Below are 17409 nucleotides of genomic sequence, written 5' to 3' on the forward strand. Positions count from 1 at the left end.
CTTAGTACATATAGCACGCTCTTGGAATAGGTAAAACTGCACTGATAATGTTTCCCATTTCGTGCAAATAATTAGATGAAACGTTTATTGATAAAACAAATAATTAATCAAAGTACGGAAGTACTGAACATCGGATGACCGCAAGTTATTGTGGACGGTCCAACAAGCACTTTTTCCAGAAAAGAAATCCCATCTCTATACCTAAAAGTGAGGTTAATGTACAGATATAACTTTTCTGTGACAAGTTCGTGCGTGGATGATAAATTAATGACAGGGAATTCAACCTCACCGTAATGACTATTATATTGCAGTGATACAAATCAGTATACTCTGGTTTATTGTTGTATTATATCAATACTTGCATATTACAGTTACATCTATATATAATGTTCATGCATTTGTATATCATTCTATTCTACTATATCAATAATAGCACAGTGCAAGTGCGTGGTGGACACTCTTCTGTAATAATTCGATTTTTCTAAAACAATGGATTTGAGTAGGCATTCGTATTTTTTTTCGCAAAAAAATGTTTAATCATCTACGCAGAGTTATCGTTCCTTGAGATTGCAAACGTTCTTGAGATATTTTTCCGCATACGTGTTCATAGATATTAATGATTTATTACTTATATTTATATACATACAACAAAACATTTTAATATTATTAATTTACCTTCTTTAAAAAGTATTTGATGAATATTCATTGGAGAAATAAATTTATAACAAGCGATAAGGAATGTTTGTTTGCACTTGATAATGTCCACGTATTCATCATATTATAGATCGGTTAAAAACCCAAAACAAAAGTTACGTAATGGAAATCTAGGCGATAGCAATAAACCGGAATGCCCTCACGGCCATCCGCTGTAAAAATGTTATGTAATTTTCAAAATATAATCATTGGTATGTATCAAGTTATAAATGATATGTCAGTCAATAAGAGATAAAATCAAAGTACCTGGTTTTAAAGCAAAAAAAAATGTCTATGATGTTTTCTGTGTTTTTTTCTTTCAATTTTTTTAATACCGATTATTTTTCTATCAGTGTACTTAGTTTCAAAGAAATTCACACGATATTGCGTCTGTAACTCGTGAACTAAATTTTAAAAATATTGAAAGACTAAATAGTTTGTATTTATGCACCAATTGTTTCATCATATGGTATTGGAATAGAAAGAGTTGTTGTTTATAAGTTATATTTCAGAACAAAACGACACATTATTGCCAATAGCATGAAAAGGAATGAATGCACATTGTGTCACCAAAAATTAATTAAAACCTTTATACATGTTGGTATTGTTTAGAGTGTGCTTTAAGTCTGGTAATTCAGTATCGCTGTTTATTTTTTTTTTTTTTTTGTTTTTATATAAAATTAAGATGTGGTATGATTCCCAAGTATATATGAAATGGATGATGTAGACATTTATTATAGGCCAAACTTTCTAACCAAATCTTAGTATATATGAAGGAATTTGATAAAAAGTAAAATAACAAACATACCGAAACTCCGATTGAAATTCTAAACGGAAGGTCCCTAAGCTAATGGCAAAATGAAAAGATCAAATACATAAAATGAATAATTAAAATTTTCAAACATAAAGCACACTATGCATGTACTCAGTCGATGTAAGCACATTGCCCCTGTTGATATATGGTAATGGCGTATACAAAATAAATATTTTTGTAGATCTGAATTTTGTAGATCTACCAAATTTCGATATAAATATATTGTTTAAATTATTGTGACCGAAGCAATCAGCATCAATGCCATACTGTGCACAATATCTAACGAGTTACAAAATCTCGTACTAATGCAATATTTATCATTCAAAGATCAACTTGAATAAATAAAACAGAAGTAGCGTGTAGCCGAATTCATGAATTTGATTATAGAAACCGTACTATTTTAACACAACTAACCTTTTTAAAATGTTACTGATACGCCGTGTTGGAATTTGAAGACGATTTTCGTTGATGATATGATTTATAAAGAAGTGTGTTTGATTATATACATTACAGTTAATCAGTTTTAAAGGTTTTTATTGTGTCTGCTTATCATTACTAGTAATACCAGTAACCAAATGTCTATTGCGGTCATATAAAATTGAGTCAGAATGGAAATGGGGAATGTGTCAAAGAGACAACAACCCGACTAAAAGGCAGAAATGCCCGATGGCCACAAATTGTTTTTAACACAAAAAAATTACCGCACGTGTATATGTATAATCTTGCCAACCGGTGTACCAAATTTCAAGCCTTCTTTTCATTATATTTGAAATTAAGTCCTGTTAGTGATGAATTTAACCATGTATGTTTGCATTTGTTTAAAAGGAATATGGTCCAGAAAGATACAGGGTACTAGGATAAATGAACGCAAAACTGGTTTAACACTTCATATTTTCTGGTTCTACCTAGTCTGGGCTGTGTTAGTCGTTATATCTGGTCTGTTTATGATCTATTTTCTACGAAGAGTCAGTTATACTAATATTTGGTCATTCCTGGGCATGTGATTCATTATTACATTATTATCCTGTTTTCATTCGATTGATTAGAAAGTTATAGATCTGATACCCTTTCTTTATTATATAGATAAGGCTTCGTCAAGATTTTTTAAATACTGTTGGATAATAATGATGACAAAGGGCATCGTTAGCCTGTTTAATTCTTATGTATTACTAGTATTAGTAAAAAAGTTAATGAGGTAATTGTTTGGCCATTGTGTATTGCATATAATCTACTGATTAACAGGCAGACACGATAATCATAAACCAGGACGTTATTCAATAGAAACGGTAATATGTAAATAAAAAAAAACAAAAATTATCATATTATGGCCTTTTTTATAACTCCAATGTAAATTCAAAAAGAGGAAGTTCATTAAAACTGACCGTCAAAATCAAACGTTATCAAACAATTGAGCGAATCAAAAACAACTGTCATATTAAAGACTTGGTAATCAGAAGAAAATAATGAATAAAACTTGATTGTATAGCTATTATAGTTGAACCTCCTAAATGTATAACATTAAAAAAAAATGTTTTTGGTTTGTTTGTTTATTTGTTTCGTCGATGTTTTCCCAACATGATATTAAGTTATTAGAACTGTACGATAAATGAGGAAAAGTTAATAAAATAAGATTAAAGTACTAATTTTTAATATACATGACAAAGAACAGTGTTCAGCATGAATACAGTTGAAATAAATCCTTGAAAACATATTGTCCTAACTTGACAGCTTACTTGAACCATCTTCGTCAAATAAGAGACTAAAAACTGAAGATAAAATAAATTAGACAACAGTAGGGTATAAATTTTCAATACGTGAAATTTTGGTTTTCTCTAAATATCAACTTTGTTCATATCGACCTTGTGACTCTCGTGTAGTTAAGTAATAAATGTTTCATGTGTAAGAGATACTAGGAGGATCGATAACTTGTTGTACGGTCAACGATATTAGACAGTTTGAAGTTTTAAGAAATTAATTATAAATGTCATCCTCTTTTTTATAATTTTACTCAAGAAGTTCGAGATAGCTGCTTAATAATACAATTAAAATCTTAAATTCTAAATAATCAAAATTAATGATTTCTCAAGGTCTAAATATAATACATGTTTTGTATGTGAAAAAAAAACAAGACAAATTAAGTTTAGCATTTATGTTAAATCCTGAACTAATATTTTCAAATCACTGTAATAAAATAATAAATCAGACAAACCAATCATTATATTAGTTGATTTAGTTTTAAAACGGAAAATACCTATTTGAATTTCAATAACATTTGAAAGCATCTTAGTACAACTGACAATGGCAATGATACGTGATTAAATCCTGTACATTAGTATCGTTATTCATGGTCGTGTTCTAGGTAAAAACATTTTTTAATTTGATTTTAAAATATCCAGTTGTTTAAAGAGTGCATATAGAATCTTACCCTATGAATTCTGAACGGACTATCAACAAGTAAACAAGTTTGTCCATCCGAACTATATTCAGAGATATCCACTGCTGTTTTATCTGCAACTCCTTCTGTTTTAGATTTCTTTAATTTAAAACTTATATCAGAGACGAGACTTGTCTTTTGTCTTGTAAATTTACGGCGAAGTTTTGACACGGGAGATCCTCTAAGAAAAAATAAACGGCTCTCCTCTGAATAGTTCTGTTCCTCCATTACAGATATTGCTCCACTCAATTATTATCGGTAAAAATATTAAATGATGTTGGCGATTCTAATTCAACTTGTTAATTACTCTAAAGGTTTAACGTGTTGTGGTTTTTTTATCCTACGATCAAATACTTTGTAAAGGTGTTAACAGGTATCTTTAATATTTACATCTAAAATGTACCAGTATTATCTACAGAATACCAGTGTCTTATAAGTGTATTAAGAGAACGTAGTGTATTTAATTTGTAGTTCACACTACTGATAATCCTCTGACTTAATTAACCAAACTGTTTGACACAGGATAATTAAGACAATAAACATTGATTAAAATTGCAATATCAATTGTTCAATGTTGTCTAATTTGTTCTTGACACATTTTGTAGTTAGTTTAAACATGATAAAAATAGTTTTCGATATCTAGACAATAGATTATTAGTTAAAAAACAAACAAACAAATGCAACAAATCGACAATAATATCAGCACATAACAGTAAAATGAAACCTAACAGTTGACGTCTCCAAAGAGAAGAGTTCTACAAACACGTTGAACACTGCATACCATATACATTTGTTTTCCAAGAAGTATACCTAGGATAACAATCCACATTTTTTTAAGTAGAAGTTTTGACTTAGTGCGGGAAACCAAAATAGTATATGCTTTGGGCTTTAACACCCAGATTATCATGCCTATAATCTGCTCATTACCACAATGTTCGTAGTGATTAATTTTGTGCTATGTAACTTATTACATGTGTATTATATATTCTTTTTTTGTATTTCATGTCGGTTAAAAGCTCATGAGAGCTTATGGTACATGTATGTTCTGTTTTGTATAATGCCGACTCTAAATAAAGCTTATTCATTTATTAAAATATATAGATCGACAATAATGACCAATTTGTAAAGACAAAAATCTGGCGTACCAGTATAACTTAGTTTGCGACATCTAAGGAACAAATCTGTCATTGTCAAAGCGATCACAGATTTATTTCAAGTTGAGGTACAAATGTAACATAATTGCACATGTAATTGTAATAAAGTCATTTGAATGGATTAACAAGTTGTTGTGTAAATAAGACATGTCCAGATTACCTGGCCAATTAACGTTTCTTTGTTGTATTCAATATAAGTTTTTAATCGCTATTTTTACGCCCTTCCCATACATTATATTCAGTGTAAATACATTTCTTGAGCAATTCACGCATTTGATTGGTTGCAGTAAATTTCGATTTTTGAAGAATACAGACTGTATTTGGATGGAGAGTTGTCTCATTGGCAATCACATCACATCTTCCTATATCTATGTAAAACTAATTGCAAGGTTTATAAATTACTGTTTCAGATCCGCTTTCGTTTGCCTTTCTTGGTTTGATCCAAACAGCTGAAAGAAGTCGGCTTCTTTATGCCTAGAATCAGTCTGTTTTCAAGTTATCTAAGGATTATATTTCATTGCGCATTAGGTGATACTCAAGACCGTAAAAACAATTGTCATTAATTTTGATAACTGGACTATGACTATAACTTTAAGGTTTAACAGTTACATAGAATTTAAAAAAAAAAAAATGGTATAAAAGAAACAGGAAATAATATACAAATTCATCAACTGAAATAACAACAAGTAGTTTAAACCTACAACAAAGCCATGACATCAAGTGCAAAACCATATGAAAGACGAACAACACTGACAGAACATCACATAAAAAACTAGTTAATTAGCTACAAATATGAGAAATTAAAACCAAATAAGATTTACAATAATATTCCACCTGAAGAGGTACAGAAAACGTGAATACCATGAGAAGTGGGGAATGGGTCAAAGATGCAGACATCGACAACACATTTTAGAAGGACAAGGTCAAAGATGCAGACATCGACAACACATTTAAGAAGGGCAAGGTCAAAGATGCAGACATCGACAACACATTAAAGAAGGGCAAGGTCAAAGATGCAGACATCGACAACACATTTTAGAAGGGCAAGGTCAAAGATGCAGACATCGACAACACATTTAAGAAGGGCAAGGTCAAAGATGCAGACATCGACAACACATTTTAGAAGGACAAGGTCAAAGATGCAGACATCGACAACACATTTTAGAAGGACAAGGTCAAAGATGCAGACATCGACAACACATTTTAGAAGGACAAGGTCAAAGATGCAGACATCGACAACACATTTTAGAAGGACAAGGTCAAAGATGCAGACATCGACAACACATTTTAGAAGGACAAGGTCAAAGATGCAGACATCGACAACACATTTTAGAAGGACAAGGTCAAAGATGCAGACATCGACAACACATTTTAGAAGGACAAGGTCAAAGATGCAGACATCGACAACACATTTTAGAAGGACAAGGTCAAAGATGCAGACATCGACAACACATTTAAGAAGGGCAAGGTCAAAGACACAGACGTCCAACCATACATTAGAAAGGCAAACAGTAGTTTTATTATGAATACAACATAATTTAAAATACAAAGATGGAATGGTTTAACAATCTCTGTATAGTGGCACTATCAAGAACATAAAAACAAATACGATCTACAGCAATATAAAGAAGGGTGTTTCTGTATTCAAACACTCTTGTACTCAGTTGTTTAAAATCATTATCTGTTGTGAAACGATCAAGTTAACATAAACACTTTGTTTAATACGTACTATTTGATAGATAAATCGATGGAAAGTAAATTTACGGAATTGATATTTATCTGTAATATTCAGAGCTCGCAGATTGGTTACACTATTAATTAACGAAATTGTTTGTTAAATTATGTTTAAATTCAATAATGGTAAATCGTGCATCATCACAACAATAGGTCATGTAGCTAGTGGTCATCTGGTATCGCAATAGAAATCTTCCGTCAGTTAGTGTCCTCGTAACATTTGTAGATTACACAATATTCTAGGAACGTTTGTAGATTACACAATATTCTAGGAACGTTTGTAGATTACACAATATTCTAGGAAGCAACAATTTGTTTCTCTGGAAATAGAGTAGGTATGTTTCCCTCTAAGTTTTGCTATTCAAAAAATATATAAAGATACATTGTTTGCATCAAGATTAAGATAAAAGTTGTGATTATCTGACGAAAATAATTAATTATGAAAGATGGCACTGCTCGCTGGATGTTCGATATGGGTAACAAATTCCTGCCCACTAGAAAATAAAATGGTTTTCTTGTATACACAAAGACAATCAAAATGCATCTAATACGGTCTGCATGCATTTATAAGAGTCGGTACCATGGCTAAAGCTTGATAACACATTAAGAGCCTTAAACGATAAATAATCATAAATGGAATCGACCCTAAAGCAGACGACGTGAATCATCAACTTCCTACCTCTCTTCAAAAACTTTATAACACAGTTGGCCATCACGGAATGGTGACCACCAAAATATTCCTCAGCTGGCCCCTAAACGAAAATGTATACTAGTTCAATTAAAATTGACATCATACTAATCTCCAAAACGTATTTAAATGATCTAAACTTTAAAAACATACAAGACTAACAAAGACCAGATGTTCCTAAATTTAGAAACAGGCGCAAAAATGCGGCGGGAATAAACATGTTTACTGTAAAGAGATCTAAAAATTTAGTGAATGTTTTGAATGGTTTGTGATATCGAAACCCCTGATGTAATAATACTTCAGCAATACAAATATTTCTTCAGTTAAAATCAAATACCTTTTACATACACGAGCGAATCGACAATATATAAACACTACTAAGACACCCGCGAATCCCGGGTATTTAGAGCTTGCTTGAAAGAATAAAAACTGTTGTAGGGTGAATTTTTGTAAAAGATTTTATGTCTGGAGAATTTCAGAAAAGGTATAAAAAATTCATAGGTACAACATAGAGACAACAACCCGACCAAAGAGCAGATAACAACCGAAGTCCATCAATGGGTCCTCAACGCAGCGAGAAAATCCCGCACCAAGTCATGGACCTCAGCTGGCCACTAAATAAAAATGTGTACTAGTTCAGTGAAAATGGACTTCATACTCAACTCCAAAACATATAAATGAATCTTAAATTTAAAAAAACCATGCAAGCCTTACAAAGGCCAGAGGATCCTGACTTGGGACAGGGGCAAAAATTAGGCGATGTTAATTATGTTAAGTGAGATATCAACCCTCCCCTACATCTAAAAGTTGTAAGAAAAAAATGAAAATATACAAGAAAAAAACTTTTCGCAGTTTATTTTTTTTAAATTTTTAGATTTGACTATCTATATGCTAATTATTGAAGTCAGTGGAGTTTCTCTACCGGTACTATATATGTGTTTTTGTATGCTGTGTTATTTGTTTTTGCTTTATTTGTTTTTTTGTTTATGCATTATTATCTTCTTAAAAATTGTGTGATCTGAGATGTAAATTAGAAATCCACGGTGCGGATCAACTGTTTTCTTAACTGCATAACCTTTTGAAATAAATAATTTATCATTTAATTTATCTTATATATTATATATGAGTATTGTTTTTCTTTTTTTATCTGTTTATCTGTTGTTGTTTTTGTTGCCTATGTGATAATATGTTGTTCTCCTACTAGCAATTAATGTCCCTTTGATATCTGGACACTGCTAGCAAATTATATATATTATTATTCTAGCTATGACTAAAAAGTTATTCGGGGTGTACGTCAATGAGACAGAAATCCAACGACACAAATTACACAATTTCGCAATTCAGGCTCTATTAATGACACCTATCGTATCGGCCAAGCACATTAAAGCCAGGGTAAGCAATTCCTGTTCTATTAATGACATGTGTTTTAGCTTTTCAAGCGCATTAAATCCTGGCAGGAAAATAATCCCAGCTTTTTTTTAGTGAACCCTATCGTGGCTTTCAAACTTATTGAAGCCTGGAAAGCAATTCTTGTTCTCTTAATGAAACATGTCGTGGCTTTAATTACGGTAACACGGTACCGAATGGCATATATTCCGATTTCCAAACCTTTTGGCACACTTGCTCTTTGAATCGAGTTACATCGGAATATGTAATAAAAATTGGGGGTCACCATTTTTGTTTTCTTTGTATTTTTCTAAGGAAAACGTCAATTTTGGCGACAAATTTACATATGTATATAGGGAAAATGCCTTTTTTCGGCTAACCTTTTTAGAGTTTCCAATGGATGGCTATGCTCTTATATACAGAGCTCTTTTAGTGAACCCTGTCGTGGCTTTCAAGCTAATTGACGCCTGGGTAAGCAATTTCTGTTCTCTTTATGACAACTGTTGTAGCTTTCAAGCGCCTTGGCGAATTTATAAAACATATCAAATTCATCTTTTTGTCAAGATATAGATGAATAAAGGTAATAGAACAAAGTATAACAATTATTTGATGATTTTTTTTTTTTTCTAATTTTACAAAATTTTTGTTGTTTATCTATGTGAAACAAAATTTGAAAATACACAATCAACGTTTACCATTATAACTATGTTTGAAAGTTTTTCAAACACATGTTTAATGACATCAATAAATATTGTGCAAGATTGGCAATTTTTAACATTTTACTTTGCTTATTTGTACAATATCAAGGAGCTTACCTCAAAGTATTTAGCAGTGATTTGTTTTGCCTCAACATAGCTATATGACACAATTTCCGTCGGCCTCTTATAAGGCAAAGAGCCACGGAATTCCTTATAACATACGGTATCTATATGTTCTCTAGAGTCTGATACAGAGTTCTCCAGTCCAGAAGACATGTTGTCACGGTCAATGCTGATAAATTAAAAGTTGAAACTGAACGAAATTGAGACAGAGAAAGTACAATAACAGATGCTGCAGTTAGATAATTATTAGATTTTGTGATGACGTATTTCTTACAGTTCATCTAATAGACCAATGTCCAATACTGTTAAGACATTTATTTAATATGACTTTACATCATTCATTTTAATAGAAATTGTATTCACTGTTTTATAAGTTCTCCGCAATGCATAATAAACGTGTACTTATTTTAATTATTTTGTTTTCGTCTAAGTTATCAGTTTGCTCCAAGGGGAGTAGTTTTCGCAAATGTAAAGCGAAAACAAGTCAACGCTAAATAAAAACGTCTGAGTTGCCTTTTTTAAACGTGATAGTATTAAAACACCCTTTTCCATTTTCATCACAGGCAATAAACACAGTTAATAACTTAAATACTGTACAAAAAAACTTGCAACCCGTTTATTTGATTAATAAGCAGGTCACTTCTGAGGTTAATCAACTACCGTTATTATCATAACCAAACCGCAGTTGAATGTTAACCCTACTAAACATCCTCAGATTTTTTAACTATTGTCCACTTACGTGACGAGATGTGGTATGATTGCCAATGAGACAACTCTCTCCACTAGTGACTAAAGACCAAACGACTTAAAATGTTGATCAGTACTGGTTCTGCATTGAACGGTTTACTATCCTAGTTTCACTAGTACCTTATAGTCCCAATAGATATAAGATATGGAGGTAAAATACTTTAAAATAGTGACATAAAGAACACATGGCTCCACATTGTAGGAAATTAACAGCAAGTAGTTCAAACAGATCGATAGCAAGTTGCAACAGGCATAAAAAGTTCTGAGCAAGTTGCAACAGGCATAAAAAGTTCTGAGCTCAAGCAACCTTCAAATGGCCTACCTTTTAGATACTGTGGAATCATTTATTTTTGTAGGTACATAAAAAACAGTAGTATACCGCTGTTCGAAACTCATAAATCGATTAAGAAAAAAAAACAAACAAATCTGGGTTACAAACTAAAACTGAGAGAAACGCATCGAGGATTGAGGAAAACTTACATATTTGTGGATATTTAAATTCCTGGTTTTTACAAAGTCTGCATACATTCCATTAGAAAATTTGTAATTCGTTGAACATTTAAATTCGTGGTTCACCTGTACCAACGAGAGCCACGAAAATTAGTATCCAACGAATATTAATGAATCTACAGTATGATTCAATGGATGGATAAGATTATTCGGATCATTTCTAAATTAACTGATTTTATAAATTATGAAAAAATAATAAAATGTAGTAGGATTGCCAATGAGAAAACTCTGTACCAAATACTATAAGTTATATGGTTCGCTTCCGACCCCCTACGGATCCATAGAGGGTTAGTAAAATACCAAGGGGATAAGGCCGGACGCCGGAGTTATTAACCACTATAGGTCATCGTCTAGCCTTCAATAATCAGAAAAATCAACAACGCTTTGCAAGTCATAAAAGGCTCCGAAATAACTAATGTAAAACAATTCAAACGAGAAAACTGAAGGACTGACTTATATACAAAAAACAAATAAAATTTGGCAGGGATGAATAGTACTGCATGTAAAAAGTAAAATCACAAAAATACTGAACTCCGAGGAAATTCAAAACGAAAAGTCCCTAATAAAATGGCAAAATCAAATGAAAAAAACACATCCAACGAATTAAAAACAACTGTCATATTCCTGATTTTTACAAGCATTTTCAAATATAGAAAATGGTGGATTGAATCTTGTTTTATAGCGCTAAACCTCTCACTTGTATGACAGTCGCTTCAAATTCCATTTTATTTACAACAATGCGTGAACAAAACATACATGATAGGTAACATTGTCAAAATAGGGGTACAGCAGTCATCACGGTGTCACAATCTCAAATAGAACAAAATCAAACAAATATTTTAACAAAGAAGCACAAAAAGTATCCAAAACATTCATTGCTTACTTATATATGTATTAGCCATATATATATATATATATAGAGAGAGAGAGAGAGAGAGAGAGAGAGAGAGAGAGAGAGAGAGAGAGAGAGAGTTGGGATATATATAAACCGGAAATTTGTGTCAAAAGAACGTCACCGTCCAAAGAGGAAAATGAACACTAAGGAACGAAGAATCGTCCCTTTGGACGTATCTTTTTGTGTACAGTTTTCAATGTAAAATTGAAATATCTATAGTTAGGAAAGGAAAGTTATTGCTGTTGAGATTAAATTAAGTTAAAGTAATTTCCATTGGTAAATTTCGGCAATATATTCAGAGAATTCTTAATTATTTAACAAAACGATTTTACCAATTTTTCTGTGTAGTATCTAAGTCATACATGGCTGGTTTGTGGCATATACGAATACACTCTGCCTAGACAGTACTTGACATATGCGTATTTTTACAAGATGTACCCTTTTATCTATTTCTAAATTTTGTTCAAAATAAAATATTCTAATATCCATAATTTTATACATTTATTTGCAGTGGCGGATCCAGAAATTTTCATAAGTGGGGGCCCACTGACTGACCTAAGAGGGGGCCGCTCTAGTCACGCTTCAGTGATTCCCTATATAAGCAACCAATTGTTTTCCCAAAAAGGGGGGCCGGGCCCCCTGCACCCCCCCCCCCCTAAATCCGCCTCTGATTTAAGTACTTCCCATATATGTTTTTATCGCTTCCTTATATGGTCTTACATTTGGTATGCGCCTGGGATGTGTTAGTTTTATTTTAAAAAGTAGTTATTCAGATGATATTCTATGACGATATCGGTCAGGTACATCAATCTGTAAAAGTGATTTTAGTTAAACTGTTTTTTATTGAAATGATGTTATTAATAATGATACAGTTTGTATTTGTATAGTAATTTGTTGTTGTTAAGATAGCCATTATAATAATTGAATCATTTAACTGAAATCTAAGAACATATGTTGCAGCATTCAGAAAAAATTGTTATTAGTATTTAAATTTGCTAATGCTATCCTTTATCGCAATGTCAACAGTCAAATAATATCCGGACAATTAATTTAATGGATGTTCTGAATTCAGACTAACGCACAATACAAAGACAAAACAATTACAATACTCAGATAGTTTACATTATCAGTTTATGTTTCAAGCTAAATGAATATAACGTTACACAGTTTACATGTAGCTGTACCATAGATACTATAACGTTGCACAGTTTACATGTAGCTGTACCATAGATACTATAACGTTGCACAGTTTACATGTAGCTGTACCATAGATATAGCTTTGTGTAGGTTGATTGACTGATGAAAATATATAAAACTAGAACACACCCGTGATATCGCGGATCCGTGGCTGAATTAAAGTATATAACTATGCGCAAGCCTTATCTTAGTATTAGTACTGTCATCTGATAAAGTCATGCCGATTATAAGATACACAATTTTCTCTGCTTTCAAATCTTTCTGTTTGAACCCGTCGAACTGGAACTTATCATTTATTGGTAATATTAATTATTTGGAAAACAAAAGGTCCTGGAATGGAGTATTTTTTAATCAACAGCATTGTCCTATATTAGTTATAAATAAAGTTGAATTATTTGATTCGCTGTTTTACGTCATGCCCGCTAACAAATTGAAACTTATTTTTAGTCCAGATTTTTAGTATTCGTATTGTTATCTTAGAAAGTCTTACGGATTAAAATACTACTATAGGTAACAATTTGACAATTTAGTAGTGTCAACCCTGTGATTATGACCCGTGTATATAGCATATTAATCCTGAATACACCGTTTGGTGGTGCGCTTGTCAGATGCGGAACGTACAGATAAGGTAATAGGTAACAGGTGATTATACTATTGGTATCGGTATCGGACTCGACCCGGAACTTCCTAATTATTGGCAATATTAAGTACGTGGAAAACAAAAGGGCCTGGAGTGGTGTAATTTTTAATCTACACCTTTGTACTATATTAGTTGTATATAAAGTTGAATTCTTTGATTCGTCGTTTTTACGTGATGACGGCTGACAAATTGGACCTCGTAATTTTAGTATTATAGATGTAAATACGAGTTATTTGGAAAGTATATCATATATTTTTTTGCAGTTTTGAGTTATACATCTAAAGTTTTGAACCGTTTGTATGTATGGCTAACGAAGGCTTTCCAGAAAAGCTCTTCGGATGCATACAATTAATGAAGTGTTGTTTTCGTGTTTTTTTTCAGGACTGGGACTGTAACCTGGATTTGTTTTTGTCTCAATCAATTTTTGACTTTCGAACAGCGGTATTCTACTGTTGCCTTTTAGTATCCTATACCGGTGGACTATCAGTTCTCAAAAGTATCATCTACTTAGAAGTCAGTTATTCGTTATTGACATGATTTATAACATAGTTTTTATCAAATTGTCTGTTTTCAAATTTATTATTTTTTAAGAAGTCTTTAACTCCATCAGGCAAAGTTGACCTTAAAGGGAATCAGTATATTAACAATGGCGTTTGTTTGGTTTTATAACTCTTATTCATCATTGGCTGTCAAATATTCGGCTATATAGAAACGAGCTTTACACGCATGCAATTAGCCAAGTGCTGTTTTCATTTTTTAATCGATTGAATATATTTGAATAGGAAATAAAAGACGACAAATCGTATCTATATGTATGTATAAAAAAGAAGATGTGGTATGATTGCCAATGAAACAACTATCCACAAAAGACCAAAATGACACAGACATTAACAACTATAGGTCACCGTACGGCCTTCAACAATGAGCAAAGCCCATACCGCATAGTCAGCTATAAAAAGCCCCGACAAGACAATGTAAAACAATTCAAACGAGAAAACTAACGGCCTTATTAACGTATAACAAAATGAACGAAAAACAAATATGTAACACATACACAAACGACAACCACTGAATTACAGGCTCCTGACTTGGGATAGGCACATACATAAATAATGTGGCGGGGTTAAACATGTTAGCGGGATCCCAACCCTCCTCCTAACCTGGGACAGTGGTATAACAGTACAACAAAAGAATGAACTGTAAAAATAAGTTCACATCTTGAAATTATGCAGGTTTTGTAATGAAAAAAGGACATTTCCAGATATCAATGTCTTCTCTTTTGTCTGAAGTGAAAGGCATACATCTAAGTGTTACTATTGCTTTTCCAAAAGAGAGAAGTTTTTGACTGATATCAAAAAGACAAAAAATAAAACTTTCAAAACGTACATTCAACGTTTTGGTTAATAGTTGCTTGTTTATAATCCCAAAAATTTGAATTAAATTGAGAATGGAAATGGGGAAATGTGTCGAAGAGACAACAACCCGACCATAGAACAGACAACAGCAGAAGGTCACCAACAGGTCTTCAATGTAGCGAGAAACCCGGAGGCGTTCTTCAGCTGGCCCCTAAACAAATATAGATACTAGTTCAGTGATAATGAAGGCCATACTAAACTCCGAATTGTACACAAGAAACTAAAATAAAAAAATAATTCAAGACTAACAAAGGCCAGAGGCTCCTGACTTGGAACAGGCGCAAAAATGCGGCGGGGTTAAACATGTTTATCATGTCGTATCGGGGCTTTTGATAGCTTACTAGTGTTATGTGATTTGCTCATTGTTGAAGGCCGTACGATTACCTATAGTTGTTAATGTCTTATCATTTTGGTCTCTTGTGGACAGTTGTCTCATTGGCAATCATACCACATCTTCTTTTTTGTATTATGAAAATTCAACACTCCCCCTTTACCTCTAGCCAATGTAGAAAAGTAAACGCATACCAATACGCACAATAAAATTCAGTTCAAGAGATGACCGGGTCTGATGTCAGAAGATGTTACCAAAGAAAATAAACAAAATAAAAATAATACGTACATAACAACAGGCTACTAGCAATTAACTGACATGCCAGCTCAATATCATATGAATATCAGACACAACCCTTCCCGTTAGGAATTTAGTATCATAACATATATGGCATTCTTTTCATCCCAATATTTACATGTCTGACAACTTTCAAAAGAAATTCAAAAGATTTGTACTTGTTTTGACTTTCGAACTTTCATATCTGGGCGTCACAGGTAAGTCTTTTGTGGACGAGGCGCGCTTCTGGCGTATTGAATTTTAAACCTGGTGCCTTTGGTTAGCTATTATTCGTGTGTTTCTTTGTCTAATAAGTTCTCCTACATGTTGTAATTGGAATGTTATATTTAACATTGCCATTAGAGCGGGAGGTTTGGCATGCCACAAAACCAGGTTCAACCCACCATTTTTTTCTTTAAAAATGTCCTGTACCAAGTCAGGAATATGGCCATTGTTATATTATAATTCGTTTCTGTGTGTGTTACATTTTAACGTTGTGTTTCCGTTGTATCATTTGTTTCCTCTTATATTTGAGTGTGAGTTCACATTACTATAAGACGTGTCACGGTACTTTTCTATCCCAAATTCATGTATTTGGTTTAGATGTTATATTTGTTATTCTCATCGGATTTTGTCTAATGCTTAGTCCCTTTCTGTGTGTGTTACATTTTAATGTTGTGTCGTTGTTCTCCTCTTATATTTTAATGCGTTTCCCTCAGTTTTAGTTTGTTATCCCGATTTTGTTTTTTGTCCATCGATTTACGAGTTTTGAACAGCGGTATACTACTGTTGCCATTATCTTTTTTAAAATAAAAGCAAATGAGATAACATACAATAAAAGCTGTAAAACAAAAGATCAAGGAATCACTTAGACTCTTAAAATGTGCATACACACACACAACAACACATGTACTTACAAACATCCAAAAATGTTCCTGCTTTCGGATAGACAATTCAGTCTTTTTATTCACAGTTTTGTCTGCGTGCATAACCATTGTTCTTTAATATTGGCCACTAAAATAATAATAATAATAATAATAATAATAATAATAATAATAATAATAATAATAATAATAATAATAATAATAATAATAATAATAATGAAAAGTCACGACAATATGAAGATTTTTGTTTTTAATAAAATTATTAAATAAATTATAAGAAAAGCAATATATAAGATTATAAAACACTAAACGTTATTTTAATTATATAGTCCTACTCACCTTGTACATTGTTGTTGATTGAAATTAATGTTAAGAATTAGAAATGCCACTTGCCGGTAATTAAGATGACGTAAAATTATGAAAAATCAATAAATCAATAAAAAACCGTTAAAGTGAGTTAAAATAACTGAAATGTATTATAAAAATATTATGGATGAAAATTATAATTAAATTTAATCGTGATATGCGTAAAAAGATGAAATATATGAGAGTAAAAAATTCGAAAGAATTTTGGAAAATCCTTAATCAAGATAGAAAAAGAGAGAAATCAAAAATTTCTCTGGAAACATTATTCCATTTTTTTTAAAGATCTGAATAAAAACAAGCATGACAAAAGAGAAGATTTTAGTATACAAAATAACATGGATCCAGAAAACTCCAATGACATTTTAAATGGGAAAATTACTAAAGATGAGATAAAAAAAGCTGTAAAAAATGCCAAAAATAATAA

The 17409-nt window shown here is 32.0% G+C and overlaps 1 protein-coding gene across 2 annotated transcripts in view; it reads right to left on the minus strand.

The window, feature by feature from the left end:
* Nucleotides 1-17066, minus strand: part of LOC143059175 (transient receptor potential cation channel subfamily A member 1-like) — a 55252-nt gene extending 38186 nt beyond the window's left edge. Inside the window, exons 1-2 of one of the 2 annotated variants that reach the window (XM_076232681.1) lie at nt 16959-17066; nt 16653-16749 (exon numbers count right to left, since the gene is read on the minus strand). In XM_076232681.1, coding sequence (XP_076088796.1) covers nt 16653-16730 — 78 coding nt within the window. In that variant the 5' untranslated portion in view covers nt 16731-16749; nt 16959-17066. Of the gene's footprint in view, nt 1-3932; nt 4519-16652; nt 16750-16958 lie in introns of those variants that run through there. The other variant, XM_076232670.1, reaches the window with a different exon arrangement.
* Nucleotides 17067-17409: the final 343 nt, after the last annotated feature.

This window comes from Mytilus galloprovincialis, chromosome 1 (genome assembly GCF_965363235.1).
Source record: "Mytilus galloprovincialis chromosome 1, xbMytGall1.hap1.1, whole genome shotgun sequence".
Lineage (NCBI taxonomy): Eukaryota > Metazoa > Mollusca > Bivalvia > Mytilida > Mytilidae > Mytilus > Mytilus galloprovincialis.